This window comes from Sinocyclocheilus rhinocerous, unplaced genomic scaffold, assembly GCF_001515625.1.
Source record: "Sinocyclocheilus rhinocerous isolate Xijiao unplaced genomic scaffold, SAMN03320098_v1.1 scaffold1152, whole genome shotgun sequence".
NCBI classification, from domain to species: Eukaryota; Metazoa; Chordata; class Actinopteri; order Cypriniformes; family Cyprinidae; genus Sinocyclocheilus; species Sinocyclocheilus rhinocerous.
Genome location: NW_015625590.1, coordinates 220097 through 238729, shown reverse-complemented (window position 1 = coordinate 238729; position 18633 = coordinate 220097). Strand labels below are relative to the sequence as shown.

General features: G+C 37.1%; 1 protein-coding gene across 1 annotated transcript; it reads left to right on the top strand.

Moving 5' to 3' along the window:
• Positions 1–3103: 3103 nt before the first annotated feature.
• On the top strand, positions 3104–16551 carry brca2 (BRCA2 DNA repair associated). The gene is given in 27 exon segments (XM_016573292.1): positions 3104–3259; positions 3487–3579; positions 3683–3907; positions 3988–4060; positions 4152–4195; positions 4338–4366; positions 4698–4809; positions 5089–5144; positions 5277–5358; positions 5478–6173; positions 6577–10656; positions 10743–10844; positions 10942–11011; positions 11102–11472; positions 11674–11864; positions 11992–12176; positions 12318–12488; positions 12570–12924; positions 13007–13162; positions 13275–13422; positions 13545–13832; positions 13921–14087; positions 14190–14328; positions 14464–14717; positions 14829–14954; positions 15791–16171; positions 16273–16551. Coding segments are annotated over 25 exon segments (8499 nt in total). The 5' UTR covers positions 3104–3259; positions 3487–3545; the 3' UTR covers positions 16136–16171; positions 16273–16551.
• Positions 16552–18633: the final 2082 nt, after the last annotated feature.

Below are 18633 nucleotides of genomic sequence, written 5' to 3'. Positions count from 1 at the left end.
TTTCTCATTGCAGGAGGCTGAGCAGGTCTTCCTTTCTGGTCCGGATTATCATTACAGGTCAGAGTAGAATATGAATTATTTTTGCACAATGCCCAGTGCACCTTTTGTTACTGATATTTCTGTTAACCCAACAGTGATTGTTCTCTATTAACTATTTCAATGAAGTGGAAGATTTTAATAGAAGGATTGTCGGTAACACTTTCTATGAAGCCTGTATTTATAATACATTATAAGGTTATTCTTAAAGCATTATAAGGAATGAATAATGCATTATAAGAAACCTTATAATATCTTGCATCATCTTATAAACAATCATAAGAACAGTTTTAATGTATTATAATACTTATTTGTGGTTAAGTGTATGATGATTTATAACACACAATGAACACATTGCATCCACTTAAGTTACAATGGATTATATTTCTCATAGTTATAATGTATTATAGGTCTCATATCTTGCCATTGTTTAAGATCTGCACAATAACTTAGTACATCTTATTTGTGTTTTTACTGTAAAATAACAAATACAAAGTCTTCATGAAAACATTCCAAAATGCTTTAATGTGGTCTTATTATTATTAAGTGCTCTTTGTCTGCTTTAAGTGAAGTAACTTCACTGTACTTAAAGCAGACAAAGACCACTTATAAATAATAATAATAATAATTTTTCTCAAACAGCCATAAGATCTGATATCAGATCAGATGAATGTGTACACATTTGCTTTGAACTATTTTTATTGTAATATCAATTTGATTATTTTGATGGTAGCCTTTAGACAACTGTTGATAAGTAACTCTGCGACTACATGTCAACTAGCAGTCATTAGAGTATTAGTAGACTGTATGCTAAATATCTGCTAACACTTTTTTTGATGGTTCCCCAACAGATATTCTACTCACTATAAGCAACTTTGCAAGTACATCAACTTATTCTACCAACCCTAACCTTAACTAAGCCTACTAATACTCTAATAAGAGTTAGTTGACATGTAGTTGCAAAGTTGCTTATAGTCAATAGACTAAAGGGGACCAGCAAAATAAAATGTAATCTAATAAAAAAAACACACGTTGCATTTTTTCATTTGAAAGCATTACAACTGGTCTTAAACTAGCTCACAGCAAAATTAATATTAACCTCACAGGAAACACTCAAAACAACACTCAACCACTCCTAACCACTCACAAGATGTAGTAAGATACTGTCCAGATCTTAAATAAACAATGTCAAGATAATCCATTATAAATTAAGTGGATTTATTATGGTATTCATTGTGTGTTATACGTAATCATACTCTTAAAAGTTATAACCACAAATGCGTAAGTATTATAATGTATTATAAATGTTATGATTATTTATGAGATGATACAACATATTATTAAGCTTTTTTAATAATGCTTTATGCATTAATTATAATGCCTTAAGAAAACCCTTATAATGTATTATAAATACAGGCTTCATAGAAAGTGTTACCGGATTGACAAACAATTGAGGAAAGAAGAGAGAACATTCAGTTTGTGGGTTTTGCTCTTATATACTTACATTTGGAGTTTGGAGTTAGATGTCAGTAACATGATTATTCTGTTTGGTTCTCTCTCTCTCTACAACCCCAACAGTGCATAAGTGTTAAATCAGAAATATATATTACAGAGTTAAACATGTTAAAGCAAATGTTTCTAATTTAATTCTAAAAAATCACAATTGAAATAAATTTTTTTTTCCTGAGATTCAATATCTTTAACAACTGCAGCCTCCGCTATATTATGCAATTCGGTAGGTGGCGCTGTTACAAAAGAACAGGGTCCTAGAACTGCGGTCCTGAAACTGCATGATGAACACCTGCTGTTATTGAGAATTACAGAGGATCAGATGTTGATGTTTTATTGGTATCTGGCTGTAATTTAGTGACTGCAAATGCTGATTTCATTTGATTCCATCTTTATTATACCTGATAATGAGCTAGTTAAACTTAAGGGGGCTAATCAATATACAGTATATTTCAAGAAAATAAGACTTAAGGTACTCCACTTTTTCAGTTGTTTAAAGACTGAAATACATTTTTCATTTATATTTTAAGTGTAAATTCATTTAAATTTAAAATTGTTAACTCAAAGCAGGTATTACACACTTTGTAATTAACATCTGATGCATTTATAAATCAAAAATCACAAATGAAAAAAAAAAAAATGTTTCTGAGATTCAATATATTTAACAACATGTACAAACATTACTACAAACTAAACCACCAGGGTCCTAGAAAGGCGGTCCTGAAACTGCAGCCTCCGCTATATTATCCAATTCGGTAGGTGGCGCTGTTACAAAAGAATAGGCTCCTAGAACTGCGGTCCTGAAACTGCAGCCTCCGGTTGTGCAGGAACACGCTTCTCACTCAAAGGCAAAAATTGTATTTTGTCAGTTGTGCAAACAGAAGTGCTTGTTGACAGTGAAATGGCACAATCCTCAAATATGTTTATTTCTTGCATTTTCACATGGCTGTTTTTTAAAACATGTTTCTGTTTTTTTAACAGACAAAATTCTAAGTTTAGTTGAGATATGTGTCATAACTGTTATCTAACATAAAAGTGTCTAAAACAAATGTGTGCAAATGACATTTTTTTAGATATTAATTCATTATTTATGGAATAAGCATAAAGTATAAAGAAGTAAATAAAATAACAGGTGATAAAATGCTTCAAATGAGGAAGAAAAACTCTGTCTACTCAATGTGAATTGAGACTATACTATATAAACTACCAATAATTTGTAAATAAAAAATATAAACTACTGAACAAACTGTCCAAAACTATGCACACTCCATCATGTATTATAACATAAAACGAAACGTTTAATTTAAATTATTTTTTATTATTAAAGTAATTCAAAAAGTTAAAAGAAGTTTTAGCATAGAATAGATTAGAGTAGAATATACGCAAAGAAATTCTTCTCTCTCTCTCTCTCTCTCTCTCTTAATAAATCTGTAATCAACTATTTCCAGTTTCGATTCAGTGCTGCAAGTCCGCCCCCTGAACTGACGCTCGCATTTTGATTGGTCGAGACAACAGCTCTTCTGTTGACGACACGGCGCTTATTGGCGGGATGTGTTAAACCAGCTTTATCCACCACGCGCAGAATAAACAGATCCTCTCAGAACGCTTCAGGGAATAAAACATCTTGAATCGGAGATGAAGAAGACATTTCAATTAACTTCGAAAACTCAGAAGTTCCAAAAAGCTTTCATCTGTGCCAACACGTTCATTTACGGTAACTTCCAGACCCGTTTTCCTGTTTGTAGCTAGTTCAGATAACGTTAGCTGAGTAAACAGTGATATGCATGACATGGAACAGTTACTTTTAAATACAGTTACTTAAATCTCTCTGACAAACTGTTACTCGTTAACTACGTAATATAAACCAGATACATTGATGTCAGAGATAGAAGATACACTGTTTTACATGTTTATGTTTTTGTTTGTTTATCTGTACGCTAGGTCCAATGAAAACATTATTGTGCTTGGTTCGGATTTAACCCCATCACACTCATGGCAGCATGTTTGACAATTTCTTTAACCAAATTGACAAAGGTAGACACTTATAATAATATGAATGAATATATATATATATATATATATATAGCGCTACCCCATTTCAAATCTTTGAAACTAATCTGAATTATTGTGAATTAAGAGCTTGGACCTCTTAATCCTGACTGGTTTGAGGAGTTGACTGCAAAAGCTTCCAGAGATGAAGAACGTCCTAACAGTTCAAAAGTTGAGGAGGAGGAGGAGAAGACTGTCAAAGTACCAGAGACATCAGCCCTGGCCAGTCAGCTGTTTTCTACACCCAAAATATTCAAGCAACCACACTTTCAGTCCCCTGCTTCCATTCCTAATGAAGAGTCTCCTTATGAAGGTATCGTAGTTGTTGTGTTATGTATGAAGTATGTATAAATAAAGTACATAATCCTTTATAATTGTTTTGTTTCCACCCAGCGGTTAATGAAGACTCATCAGCATTTCCCTGGACAGAATCAAGCCCTTGTTTGTTTGGTTCAGCCACAGACGGGTAATTATGTTCATTAGTATGAGAATATAAATTTCATATAATATGAAAGTCAAGCAGAAGTTAATGAAACTTTCTTTCCTATTCTTTGTAGTCAAAGGTTTGATAGATCCTGTGAAAAACCTGGAGATAGCTTTGGTGAGCAGGTTTTAGATCATCTTTAATTTTTCTTTCTTTTAAAAGAAAAAAAAAGAAAGAAAAATAAATAAGATTGTTTTCTGTTCTAATATTAAATACTGTACTTTATTTTTTTTAACAACTTCCATATGTGACATCACAGGCCTTCTGGATACACCAAAAAGGTCTTTGGTAAGTCAACACAAGTTCACAAAACTGGTTGTCATATTTATAATCTTAATTCATGTTGTTGGTCATGTTTTTTGCATGACTCATTAATGGCATATATGTTTGTCCAAACAAAAAATTGTGTTTCAGCAAAATGTTAAAACGTTTTAATTTTGGCTAATGTCACTCTTATTAAAGTACTAAAGCCCTCTTATTTTTGAACCCTCCTCTTCACCTATCCTGTTTCAGAATCATGTCATGTTACAAAAGTAAAATTGGTTGCAAACACTGTTTCACATTAAGTTCAGATGGAATTCTAGACTTTAATTATAATGTTGAGTTTGTTCTGTTTCAGGCACGCTCGGCAAAACAGATATCTGAGAGCCTTGGGGCACAAATCAACCCTGACTTATCCTGGACCAGCTCCTTTAACACACCATCCTCTTTGACTCCCACTGTGATATTGCGTATGTGTGAAATGAATTGCCTATGTATGAAAATTTAAGTCTTGTCTCTTTAGATGAATTTAGTAGAGGAGAGTGTAAAATAATATGCGATGGGGGAAAAAAAACAATGAAAAAATAAACGTTGAATGTCAAATACAAGTCAGAGTGTTAAAATTATAAAAAAAATAATTTTATTAATCCATTGTATCTTGAATTCATTGAATTGCATGTGTTGCAATCACACTGGTCTCCTGATCAGATATGAGCTATTCAGCAAGAATTATTTTTATTTCTCTTTAGCCAAAACAGAGGAATGCGCTCCATCAGTAAGTGGCCTCAAAGACAAGGAAGCAATTGTAAGTGCAAATCTAAGTTTCTGTATATATAATGTAAAGAATTTTGGATTATGGTGCATGAAATGCTGAGAGCCTGTTTTTACCAACATGTAATTAATGGTGATGGCTTGTTCTCACTCTTATACACACTAGTTTGTGCGGAAACTCTTCCCATCTCTCTCGAAAGGCTCTGCAAGCAATGCAACATTGAATGATACAACACTAAAACAAGAGGGTGAGTGTGACACTATATTTGAAACTATACAGAAAATAAATAAAATGGTTAATTTGAAATGCATACACATATTATTAACTTCAAGAATAATTCTGATTATTCTGTTATCTTTTCTTCAGTGATAGCCGAAAGTGAGACTCTTCTGTCTGATGACCTGGGAGAAAAGCCTGTTTGCTCTCCAAATTCATCTCTTGATGCAAGTGGTCTGTGGAAGCAGAAGGTTCCCAGCGCTATAGAGGATGGGGACGTCCTCAACACAGTGCAGAATGTTCTTGATGGTGCCGAGGACGTGTTGTCAATATTCTTTAGCAACAGCACTTCAACTCTGCGAAGAATCAAAACCAAAGAGAGGATCAGAAGGAGAATAACAGATTCCTCAAAATATGTCAAATCAGTTGTTCTAACTTCAGAGTCAGAAGAGATATTAAAGGATGATGTAGAAACAAAAAGCCCCTGCAAAAACAAAGATATCACTCAATGGACCCCCCTAAGTTTATCAGAATCCACTCTTAATGGAGACTGTTCGGACACATCTTTGATAAACAATCACAACACTGTAGCATCCAGTGAAATTAATGGTTGTACTGTTTTCAGCTGCATTGCAGAAAGTAGCCAAACTTTTTCACAGACTGTAAGACTCAAGTCTTATCCAGAAGGAGCTCAGTGTCAGAAGTCTTTGTTAGACAAATCGCCTGCTTTCATGCTTTCTAGAAAGTCCAGAAAGTTTGTGTATCAAGTGCCAAGTTCAGATCTGTCAAAGACAGTAATTGGACACAAAGAAACTCAACCAGTAAGTTTCGACCAAACGCTCAAAGGTAAGGTGTTCAATGTATTACATTTTTCTTATAAATATATTGTGTGTGTTTTTTGAACAACATTTTTGCTCTGCATTATGGTTGTACTGTTTTCAGCTGCATTGCAGAAAGTAGCCAAACTTTTTCACAGACTGTAAGACTCAAGTCTTATCCAGAAGGAGCTCAGTGTCAGAAGTCTTTGTTAGACAAATCGCCTGCTTTCATGCTTTCTAGAAAGTCCAGAAAGTTTGTGTATCAAGTGCCAAGTTCAGATCTGTCAAAGACAGTAGTAATTGGACACAAAGAAACTCAACCAGTAAGTTTCGACCAAATGCTCAAAGGTAAGGTGTTCAATGTATTACATTTTTCTTATAAATATATTGTGTGCGTTTTTTGAACAACATTTTTGCTCTGCATTGTACAGAAAATCCCTCAGTGGAAGAGGTGTCTAGTGACCTTAATGAATCCACAGTCGCCAGTGAAAATGCAATCAATAATCATACACAGCCACAAGACTTCAAACAGTTATCTACAGAAATCCATGATCTTGATCTAGGATTGGATATGACGCAGCTTTCGAAGGCATTTGCAGAGGATTTCACACAAGAAATAATGCCAGGAGCACTGCTTGACGTGGCTGTACAGAGTGATCAAAATGGCCAAATGCAACATAAAGCAGAACTTGAGGAGAAGAACGAAGATGGTAGTCACAGTGACATCTCTAATTTAGCAGACATATCTGTGAACTCTCCAAACAAGTCAACAGTCATGCTTACAACTTTTGAAATCAGTCACGACAGTGGTTGCCCCACCACCTTTTCAGATTTGGATGGTACAACAACCTCGTGTGCAGACATCAAAGAGTTTTTTCCTTCTTTTAAAATGTCAAACAACAAGGACATTTCCATACCAAATAAGGCTATAATGAAGGCCAAAGCATCATTAACTGAAGCTGCAGGGGATGTTTTGATCAACACCTTAAATGGAACTACTCCAAAACATTATCAAACGATAGAAACATTGTGCAAATCAGTTTCGAGAAGCACTAATGCAAACAGATCGCCCATAGAACAATCCATCTTCCCTAACCATGCGTCAAGACTGTGTGTTAGTGATGCTCAAAGGAGTGACAGTCCAAAGAGCTTTAAAATTAATATTTCAAGCTGTTCTTCACCACAGTCAAATGAATCCGATTATAAAACCGGTTCAAAGAGGAATATTACAGTTTCAAATGTTGGCTTTCAAACAGAGACTCTTTTGAAAGAGGAATTGGGGAGAGGTTCAGACTCAAAGTGCATTCATCAAAAATTGGATTTCAAAAGAAGTGCTGAAAGGCAGACTATGTTCAACATTAACAGCACACACAAACCCACCGCAGTGGACTCCAGCCGTGAAGATGATGAGGACAATGGCACTTTGACAGCATCTCAAAAGGCTGATGTTACAGAATTGTGCAATCTTTTGGAGGAAGCAAATAGTCAACATGAATTTACCCAGTTCAAACCAACAAATCATGGCTCAGACAACCACACTACAGAGAAAGAGTGGGATCCCGATATACTGTACGGCATCGACTTTGATGATAGTTTTAACTGTGATGTTGTGAAAGGAAAGCATCCCGTCAAGACGGACTCTTCTTCAGTAAACACTTCTGATCATATTCAAATTGTAGATGCTGCCAAATTACCATGCACCATGTCAAAGGAAACACGAAATGGCATTGTGCCTTTGTCAGTGGCTGAAGACGGTTCTTTAGTTGATGGTATTAAGAGTATACAGTCTCATTTCAGTGATAATACTCCAGTCCATTTTTTCGGTTTTAAAACTGCTAAAGGGGAAGCTATGAGCATATCGGAAAAGAGTTTAAACAATGCAAGGCACTTTTTTGAAGAGTATGATCAAAAAGCCATATATAATAAAGAAGTCAAGGTGGACATCGGAGTAATAAAGCCAGAGCATGTTGAAACAGAGCCTACATTCAGTACTTTTGACAGTATGAGCACAGAAAATAAAACCTACCTTCAGATTAAACAAGATGTAAATTTCAGCTCTGGAAATGTAAATGCAGCGTGTAAAGAGATACATAAGCAAGTGACCGAAAATGAAGGAAAAGAGCAGAATTGTTTAGGTGAAAAAACAGATGTTTTTTGTGTTGACTCCAATAGTCATTTTGGTTTTAGTACAGCCAGGGGAGCAAAGCTGAAAGTGCCTGAAAAGGCTCTTCTGCAAGCAAGAAGACTTCTTAATGATGTTGACAGCTTAGAAGAGTCGCAAACACAGAAACTCACTATCCATGCTTCTGGAAACCATGATGCCTCTATGTCAACAACTAGCCTTAAGAAAACAAAAGCAGTTTCTTGGAGTAATACCTCTATAAAAATAAGTCAGCCGCACTTCGTAACCAAAATATCTGATGGCGTGGATAAGCTTTCCTTCAACAGCGAGAAGGTCTTTCAAGAACAGAAATCTAGCAGTGATCCTAAAGAAGTTTTCGCAAAGATTTTTCCCTCAGAAACTTTTTCGCCTCAGTCAGAGGAAGGCTATGGCTTTCAGACCACCAGCGGGAAAGGATTTTCCGTTTCAGCCGGTGCCCTTAAGAAGGCAAAAGCCATATTTAAAGACTGTGATGGAAATATTGACTTGGAATCTGCGAAAATGGAGGAAATCGATGACAAACTGGATGTTGAAATCAAACAAGTAAATGCATTTACTCCAAACTGTAAACGTGTGACATTTTCAAATGTGTCACTCATGGAGGCCAACACTGTTCTCAGAGACTCTGACCTGACTGATGACTTCTTATTGCTGCCCTCTTCAGTCCAGCAACCCCCTCAGGAAGAAGTATGTGAGGAGAAAGGCCTTCAAAGTGACTTTTCTAAGCATCCTTATGAGTTGCTTCCTCCTAACGGCAACTGTGGTTTCAGTACTGCCAGTGGTAAGAAGGTGTCCATCTCAGCTGGAGCACTACAAAGTGGTAAGGATCTGTTATCTGAGTCTGTTGATGTTTTCTCATGTGCTGATGGATCTCCAAAGACAAAGCAGGTTGTTGATATCCAAACGGACACTAGCTCTATAAGAAAACACAAAGGATTCTCTACAGCAGGTGGGAAGAAGGTGGCCGTCTCTGCTGCTGGGCTGCAAACGGCAAAGAATCTCTTCAGAGATTGTGAAGAAGAGAGCTTATCATTTGAAGATCTTCAGCACCAAAACTTTAAAGGTTTCAGTGATGTCTCAAAAAAGCCACTGACTAAGATAAGAACGGCATTTGCAGGTTGCAGTGACGTCTCCTTCAGCCATGAGCATGAGACTGGGAATTCTTCAGGAAAAAACATAGGATTCACTACAGCCGGTGGGAAGAAGATGGCCTTCTCTGCTACTGCCCTGCAAAAGGCAACGAGTATTTTTAAAGATTGTGAAGAGGAGAGTTTAGCTTCTGGGAGTCTTCAGCACCAAGTCTGTCAAGGTTTCAGCACTGCCAGTGGCAAAGATGTTACCGTCTCCGAAAAGGCACTGAGTGAGGTTAGAGCAGTATTTGCAGGTTGTGATGACACCTCCTTTTGTCATGAGCCTGAAAATTCTTCAAGAAACAACATAGGATTCTCTACAGCAGGTGGGAAGAAGGTGGCTGTCTCTGCTACTGGGCTGCAAAGGGCAAAGTGTCTTTTTAAAGATTGTGAAGAGGAGAGTTTAGCTTCTGGGAATCTTCAGCACAAAGTCTGTCAAGATTTCAGCACTGCCAGTGGCAAAGATGTTACAGTCTCCGAAAAGGCACTGAGTGAGGTTAGAGCAGCATTTGCAGGTTGTGATGACACCTCATTTTGTCATGAGCCTGAAAATTCTTCAAGAAACAACATAGGATTCTCTACAGCAGGTGGGAAGAAGGTGGCCGTCTCTGCTACTGCAGTTCAGAGGGCCAAGAGTCTTTTTAAAGATTGTGAAGAGGAAAATGTATCATCTAAGGAAGTCCCACCTCAAGCTAAGAATTCTCATGAAAGCAGTGAGGACATGGTGGATGGAAACCTAAAGTTGGAACAACTAAACAAGAAAAATTATGGTTTCAGTACTGCGAGTGGGAAAGGTGTGTCTGTATCAAAAGCTACCCTTGAGGAAGCTTCTAAATTATTCAGAGATTGTGACGCCCAAGTTACTGTTACTGATAGCCAGCTGCTACAGAGTGATTCCTCAAAATTCCGTCCTCAACATAAAGATAGACAAACCAAAACCACTCTGCGTCCTTTGCCATCTAAAGCAACTCAGAATGAACCTGCACAACTAGACTTGCACTCTTTGGATTTTAACAGTTGCACAGACACCCAGCAGAAGTACTTTGAGCAGGAAGCAATGGCTTGCACTAAAGCTTTACTGGCAGATGATGACCTGAATGAATCAGGCAGTTTGGCGATGACAGAGGACCAAAAATGTCCATCTGTTCATGATCTACAGGCACAGGGATCTTTTGGCCATAAGAGAAGGAAGCGTCCGTTTGATGCCAGAAATGTAGCAGGTATAGGCAACAGAATGTTTCATGTGTTAAGTAAATACATTTTATTCTTTAACCTCTCATTGTATATAATACTTTGTTCTGTTTAGATTCAGGTCAGCCTCCTTTGAAAAGACAACTTCTCTCAGAGTTTGACCGGACGTTAGATACAAAGACCTCAGGCCTCGCACCACTTAAAAGCTGTCCAAATGGTTAGATCTTTTATTCATAAATAAATTAAAAAAATTAATTTTATTTTATTATGAGGTGCTGTTTAATTTTTTTATCTTTTACATATACCTGTTGTAGAAACTTTAAGAGACAGGCGTGTCTTCAGTTACAATGTCCACCTCAAGCCAAATGTCACTGGTCCAGATTGGTAGGTTGTTTTACTGTTTTAATAGTTAACTCTTTACTATTTAATATGACAAGACATCTTTAATTCTTACAAGTTCTCTTAAATATGCAGGCATCCTGTGGACCAAAAGTCAGATGACCTCAAGCAACCATGTTCAACTGTATCTGTCCAAAATAGACGTAACTCAGACCCTAAAGGATGGGTGTTTGTGCCCCCTTTCCAAAAGGGTATGAAGACTGAGACATCAAACTGTCAAGATGTCTCTAAAGTGTCCACTGGTTTTATCCCACCTTTCAAGAAGGAGAACAAAGAAACAACTGAACATAGCAATCAAATAGACCAAAATATAACAACTTCTGTATCACATAGTGACAATGTTGCACAATATTGTGATAGGAAGAACCTACATGAGGGTTCTAACCCTCAACCAACCACTTCAGTGGAAACCATACCTTTGAAAATCATGGACTCTGAAGAGAAAGGTAGCCATTTACTTTACTAACTAATAATAATTTTACTACTAAATTTACTTACTAATTTTGTATTTTAAATATATATTGTCACATAGTATTGGGGTTGTACCGATTTCTATGGCCATGTCCACAAAAGATATAGAGATAGAAATGAATGATTCTTTAAATACAGCAATGAATCCTAATGTTTTTTTCTTGGGATGTTAATAGACACAGAGGCATGCTGGGAGACCTTGAACCTAGCTAGGGATATGCAAGACATGAGACTCAGAAAGAAGAAAAGGCAGACTATTCGTCCACTATCTGGCAGCCTTTACCTTGCTAAGACTTCTGGTGTCCCTAGAATAGGTCTGAGAGATGCTGTGGGGCGCAAATGTCCTGGTCAATACACACAGGAGGAGGTACATTTTGATAAATGTTTTGATACTTAATTATTCCACTGTGTTTTAAGTCACTGCAAAACCATACTTTGGAGGCGGTATATTACAGTTGCTAAAAAAAAATTTTTTTCTTCCCTCTCCATCTCAGCTGAATCAGCGTGGTGTACATCACAGGGTCTCACTAATAACAAGTGAAAATGCTGAATCATTCAGATTGGACTGTAATGACTTCTTCAAATGTGAGCTCATGGAGACTGGTGCTGTCCAACTGGCAGATGGAGGCTGGTTGGTTCCAGACAATAAGGGTACTGTGGGCAAAGACGAATTTTATAGGTAAACATGGTGCATTTTAACAGCATTAATACAAATAGCATGTAGATCTACAAGTACATCTATATGCTAAAATGCACAGTTATCTTGCAGAACAACAGTTTTCATGGAATTAGTTTGGGTAATGTACCTTTTTTTTGGCAGAGCACTGTGTGACACACCTGGTGTTGATCCCAAACTGATCAGTGATGCATGGGTATTCAACCATTACCGATGGATTGTATGGAAACGGGCCTCCATGGAAAGAACGTTTCCAGATTTGATGGGTAATCTATGTTTGACTCCAGAGCAAATACTTCTGCAGCTAAAATTCAGGTACTGAATCTCAGTAAAGCTCATACTTTTTCCACGCAAAGCTTTTGAAAATTACTGAAACACTTTGATATTTGCACTTAGATATGATGTGGAGGTGGACCACAGTCAGCGATCCGCTCTCAGGAGGATCATGGAGAGGGACGACACTCCAGCTAAGACATTAGTGCTTTGTGTATGTGGTGTTGCTCAAACGTGTCAACATCCAGAAAAGCCAGTGAAAGATGGCAAATCTCCTAATGCAAAGATGGAGTCTTGTGTGGTCTGGCTCACAGATGGCTGGTATTCCATCAAAGGCCTGTTAGACCCTCCGCTCTCTGCCATGTTGAACAAGGGCCGTCTCCGAATTGGTAATAAGATTGTGACCAGTGGAGCCGAGTTGGTTGGTTCACAAGAAGCCTGTCCTCCACTGGAAGCTCCTGAATCTCTGATGCTAAAGGTGAAGTTGGAATTCAACTAAGATGATCCATGACTGCTAAATCCTGCCAGACTTTATTTGAATTGTCATTTTTGAATTTCAGATTTTAGCCAACAGCACAAGACGAGCTCGGTGGGACACTAAGTTGGGTTACTATCGTGACCCTCGGCCTATCAGCTTTCCACTATCATCACTGTTCACTGCTGGAGGTGTTGTGAGCTGTGTGAACATTGTGGTGTTAAGAAGTTACCCCACTCAGGTCTGCTCGACCTCATCAGCTCTGAATGAGACATTTTGATCTGTAAAAGCACATTTTGTGTTCATAATTTTGCTTTTGTACCAAACAAATGACTGACTTTGTCATCAAACAGTGGATGGAGAAGAAGCCCAACGGTGTCTTTATATTTCGCAACGATCGTGTAGAAGATCGAGAGGCCAGAAAACACAGCAACTCCAAGCACAAATCCATGGATTTTCTTATTTCCAAAATACAGACCCAGTTTGAAAAAGAAATGGAAGGTAGGGTTTTTCCTTTTTTTTTCCTTTTTTCTTTTTTCTTTTACATTAAACTTTATCAGAGGTTTGTATGCAAGCATATAAGGATCACAAGGATTGATGAGTATTTTTCCTCCACGTATAAGGTAACAAGAAAATTCGAGACCAAAGGAGGACATTTAGTCGACATGAGGTTGAAGCTCTGCAGGATGGGGAAGAGTTGTATGAGGCAATGGAGCGGGATCCTGCTGTTGAGGTCAACACTTTAATGCAAACATTTTTGCATATTTTTGCCAATGGGTAGTAAACACAAAGTAGTGGTCAATAAATCAGCACTGGGGCCCAGGAGGCTGAGGGTGGGTGTCCCAATCGAGATGTAACTCCTGTTTGGAAGCTCAGCATTACCGATGCCAAAGACCTGCAGAGCGACTGTGGTGAGCCAAGTGTGAATATCTTTACTTTGTTTAGGTGTTGAAGGAGCCAGTTTAAACTGTTATGGCTGGGTGCTATTTCATTTCCTAGTTTACACCCTGAATATCTGGCGCCCATCGCAGGACTTGTATGGCTTACTCAGAGAGGGCCACAGATATAGGGCGTATAATCTTGCCACATCAGAGGGGAAGAAACGCTCAGGCATTGCTCACATCCAGTTCACTGCCACCAAGAAAACACTCTTCCAGGATGTTGAGGTAAACTAAATGTTCAGCAACTTTGCTCCCACCACAGACTGATCACTTCCATTTTCAATACAAGCATCTAAAATGGTCTTACATAAAATGTGATTGAGCCAGGTGTCTCCAGAATGGGTGCATCAGCATTTTCGTGCTCGAGAATGCGTACGCTTCAAAGAACTTCAAAACCCTCAATTCAGTTCACCTTGTGGGGAGGTGGACATAGTGGGATGTATTGTCTCAATAGAGGGCAAACAAGGTAAATTTCATTAATTCATCATAAAACATCTGTCATCAAGTGCCAAAGCTGTTGTTTTCCCAATGAGTCTATCACTTAGTTTCCTCAATTCTTAATATCTTCAAACACATTGTGACTGTTTGCATGTCTTTTCAGGCCATTGCCCATTACTGCATCTTGTGGATGAGAACTTTGACCTGGTCTCTGTGAGAACCTACAGTAGTCTGGAGCAGTTAGCTGTAGAAGAGCTGGTAAAGCCGCGAGCACTGGTCGCTCTTAGTAATCTTCAGGCGAGGCCATACTCTGGACCTGTGCCAAGCCTTTATGCAGGAGAACAAGCAGTATTTTCTGTAAACCCCAAAGAATCCCATCTGCAAGAAGCTATGACCCGTCTGAAGACTTTTGTCCAGGTTGATGAATCAGCTTTTAAAATTTTAGTTTTTATGTACATGTACAATGAAAGAGTGATTCCTCATGTCTTTCGTTGTTGCTTATTAGACTTATGTTCATTGTTTACACAGACTTGTGAGCATTTTTTTAGCATTGCGGAGGAGAAGGTCTCAGATGTGGTTCCTTCAGGTGTCTTGGGTTCTTTTCAGTCTCCAAGAACTCCTCGTGTGCAGTCTAATCCAAAAATTAATGGCAGGGTTAGTATGAGTTTTCTTTTTATGTGGTGAAAGATTGGTTTTATTAGTGTGCTTGTTAAGGCAAGCGTCACTGTAATTATTAACTTCAACTGTTTATTCTGTACACATGAAAGCGCCTACATCTTCAGAAAATTTTTTTAAAAATTGGATTTTGGATAGTTTATTATTATCACTTGTAGTTATTTTTATTGTTAATATTAACAATATATGTGACCCTGGACCACAAAACCAGTCTTAAGTCGCTGGGGTATATTTGTAACAACAGCCAAAAATACATTGTATGGGTCAAAATTATTGATTTTTCTTTTATGCCAAAAATCATTAGGATATTAAGTAAAGATCATGTTCCATGAAGATATTTTGTAAATTTCCTACTGTAAATATATTAAAACTTAATTTTTGATTAGTAATATGCATTGCTAAGAACTTAATTTGGACAACTTAAAAGGCGATTTTCTCAATATTTTGATTTTTTTGCACTGTCAGATTTCAGATTTTCAAATAGTTGTATCTCACCAAATATTATCCTGTCCTAACAAACCATACATCAATGGAAAGCTGATTTATTCAGCTTTCAGATGATGTATAAATCTCAATTTCGAAAAATTGACCCTTATGACTGGTTTTGTGGTCCAGGGTCACATATATAAGAATAATAATTATTATTAATTGTTAACATTTATTAAATTATATGCAAATATACACTGCTGTTCAAAAGTTAATAATGTTACAAAAGAAATTTGAAATTTCTATTTATCAAATAATTTTTATTTCACATTTATGAATGTTCTTTAGATGCAATATCAACGTATTATGCCCTTTGTTGAAATTCCCAGGTAACCCCACAGCAGAAGAGCAGCATTTTCTCACCTTTCACTCCACTGAATAGGAGAACTCCTGCATCTGCATGTAACAGCGAGGGAAAAGACCCCAAAAGTTTGAAAAGAAGGCGCGGTTTGGACTACCTGTCACGTATCCCATCCCCTCCACCTCTCACTCCTCTGAAAAATACAGCTTCTCCCTGCATTAACAGGACCTTCAATCCACCACGGAGATCTGTGACTCCCAAACCTCCACAGAATGAGTCACCTCGAGCCTCATGTCCCCCACCAGGCGAGGAGAAGTGGGTGCATGATGAAGAGCTGGCGATGATAGACACCCAGGCGTTACTGGAAGGCTGATGGGAAAAGTGTGATTCTCCTGTTGAAACACTAAATGTGAGTTGAAACACAAGATTTCCAGCATTCAAGGCATTGAAAGCTCTTATTCTACTGTTGGCAGAAAATGCAAATAGCACTTCTATGTCTTTGCTTTCTAGTTGCCTGGTTTACTGTGGTTCTCTGATGGTAAATGACATGAAAGAGATGCACCTTTTTACAACTACTGTAATCATTTTTAAATTCTTTCTTGTTTTACGTGATTGTACTACTATAGTACAGAAGTTAGCAATGTTCAGGGGGAAAAAAAGTATATGTAAAAATGTTTATATTTTAATTTTTATTAAAAGATGGAAAATAATTTTGTACAGAGGTGACATTAGCAGCATTTGCTAAGACAAGCATCACTTACTGATATTGCTATACTTGGAGAAAAAAAAAAAAAACTACACTGAAAATATGAAACTTTTGCACTAACATGCACTGTTTGTACTACAGACATGAGTAAAAGCTCAAATTGTGCAGCTTAGTGAGAAAGAGGTATGTTATTTTTATGTTTGTATGCTTTTCTAAGGATTCCGATTTACATTTTAAATACAGACTTGCAAACATGGAAGGACTTGGGCCACAAATAATAATGACTTGATAGTGCGCTCTTTTGACTTATTAGTAAGTAACCACCTAGAATGCCCTAGCTTCATTGTACAGTTAATTTTGCACTGGCGCTCACTTGATCTTTTTCAAGGAATGTAAAAATCTAAAACTAAAATTGATATCACAATCTGTTGTTTCGATATATTTCTATTAATGAACAGCAGGTGGCGCCTTAACACTTGCCGTTGACTTGCAGTGAACGGTTCAACTCTGTAGGAAGATTGTGAAATCCTATCTGCCATTTTCATATTAAATCTGAAGTAATGAGAATGGAACAAGAAATATGAATATATTGCTTAATAACCACCAGATATTGGCAGCATAGAAAGCAATGGGTATGACAAACAAGTATGACAAACTTCTCTTGATCTGGGGTGCGTTTCCCAAAACCATCGTTAGCTAACTATGGTCGTTAGTTCCATTTGAATTCCATTAGCAACGAACTTGACCATAGTTGATTTTGGGAAATGCACCCCTGGCTGGCAAACTCACTGTCATGCTTAGACCGCAAAGACAGACAAAGGGATTTCTTCTCTTCCAAACAGAACATTGTCATATTTAATAATGTGTGAAAATATTACAATTCCAGGCATTTACTCTAGAGAAAATATAGAATGTGGCTGTTTGCTCTTCAGATCAGTTTTAAGGATTTTTGAAATTTAGAAGCAACCCCATAATCTGTTTGTTTGTCGAGAAATGCTTTAGAAAACCACAGACATGCCAGATTTGCAGTTAGCGGCCATCAGTGGCTTTCCTCCACAGTGTTCAGTTTTACATCTATCATCTATCATTGAGAATGTGCCGACTCAGCACACAGCCAGCTCTATTTTAAGATCCCTGGCCCACAATGATAAAGATAGTTGACACTACTGTTGTGTAGTGAAGAGGCACTGAAGATGATATCTGTTAGTGGTTGACAGAGTAGCGTTATTGTGGCCAAAAATGTTTCCATGAGCCCAGCTCTGAAAATACTTGTAGTACAATGAATTCTAAAATCTAGAGGATTTTTTAATATATTTTTTTTTAAGTGCTGAACAGTCCTGATATACTCTACCATTCAAATGTTTGGGGTCGCAAAGATTTTTTTTATATGTTTTTGAAAGGTCTCTGATAAGGCTGCATTTATTTGATCAAAAATATAGTAAACCGTAACATTGAAAATATAATTATTTTTATATTTGAAAAGATTTTAACTTTTTTTTTTTAATTTATTTAATATATTCCTGTTATGGCAATGCTGAATTTTTGGCAGCCATTACTCAATTTTTCAGTCGCAGTTGTGCTGCTTAATATCTCATTTTTTAAACAGAATTTTTTTTTCTGTAACAAATGTCTTTACTGTCATTTTTGATCAAATTAATGCATCCTTGCTAAACAAAGGCAAAAAAATGTTGGGGGTGATTTTGGAGTCTGGGAGTAATTAAAATAGTGTGTGTTTTGTTTTGTATTTATTTTGTGCTGCATGAGACGACGTGGTTAACATCTGTTTAACATTTGTCATGTTTTCCCACATTTAGTTTTGTCTCTCCATGTGAGAGTCGTTATTTTTGTGAATTGACAGAATTTCGTTTTCTCTTGTGCTGATTATTTCTCTTGTGTGGCCATTTAAATTATTGCATATACAGTATCTCACAGAAGTGAGTACACCCCTCACATTTTTGTAAATATTTTATTATATCTTTTCATTTGACAACACTGAAGAAATGACACTTTGCTACAATGTAAAGTAGTGAGTGTACAGCTTGTATAACAGTGTAAATATGCTGTCCCCTCAAAATAACTCAACACACAGCCATTAATGTCTAAACCACTGGCCACAAAAGTGAGTACACCCCTAAGTGAAAATGTCCAAATTGGGCCCAAAGTGT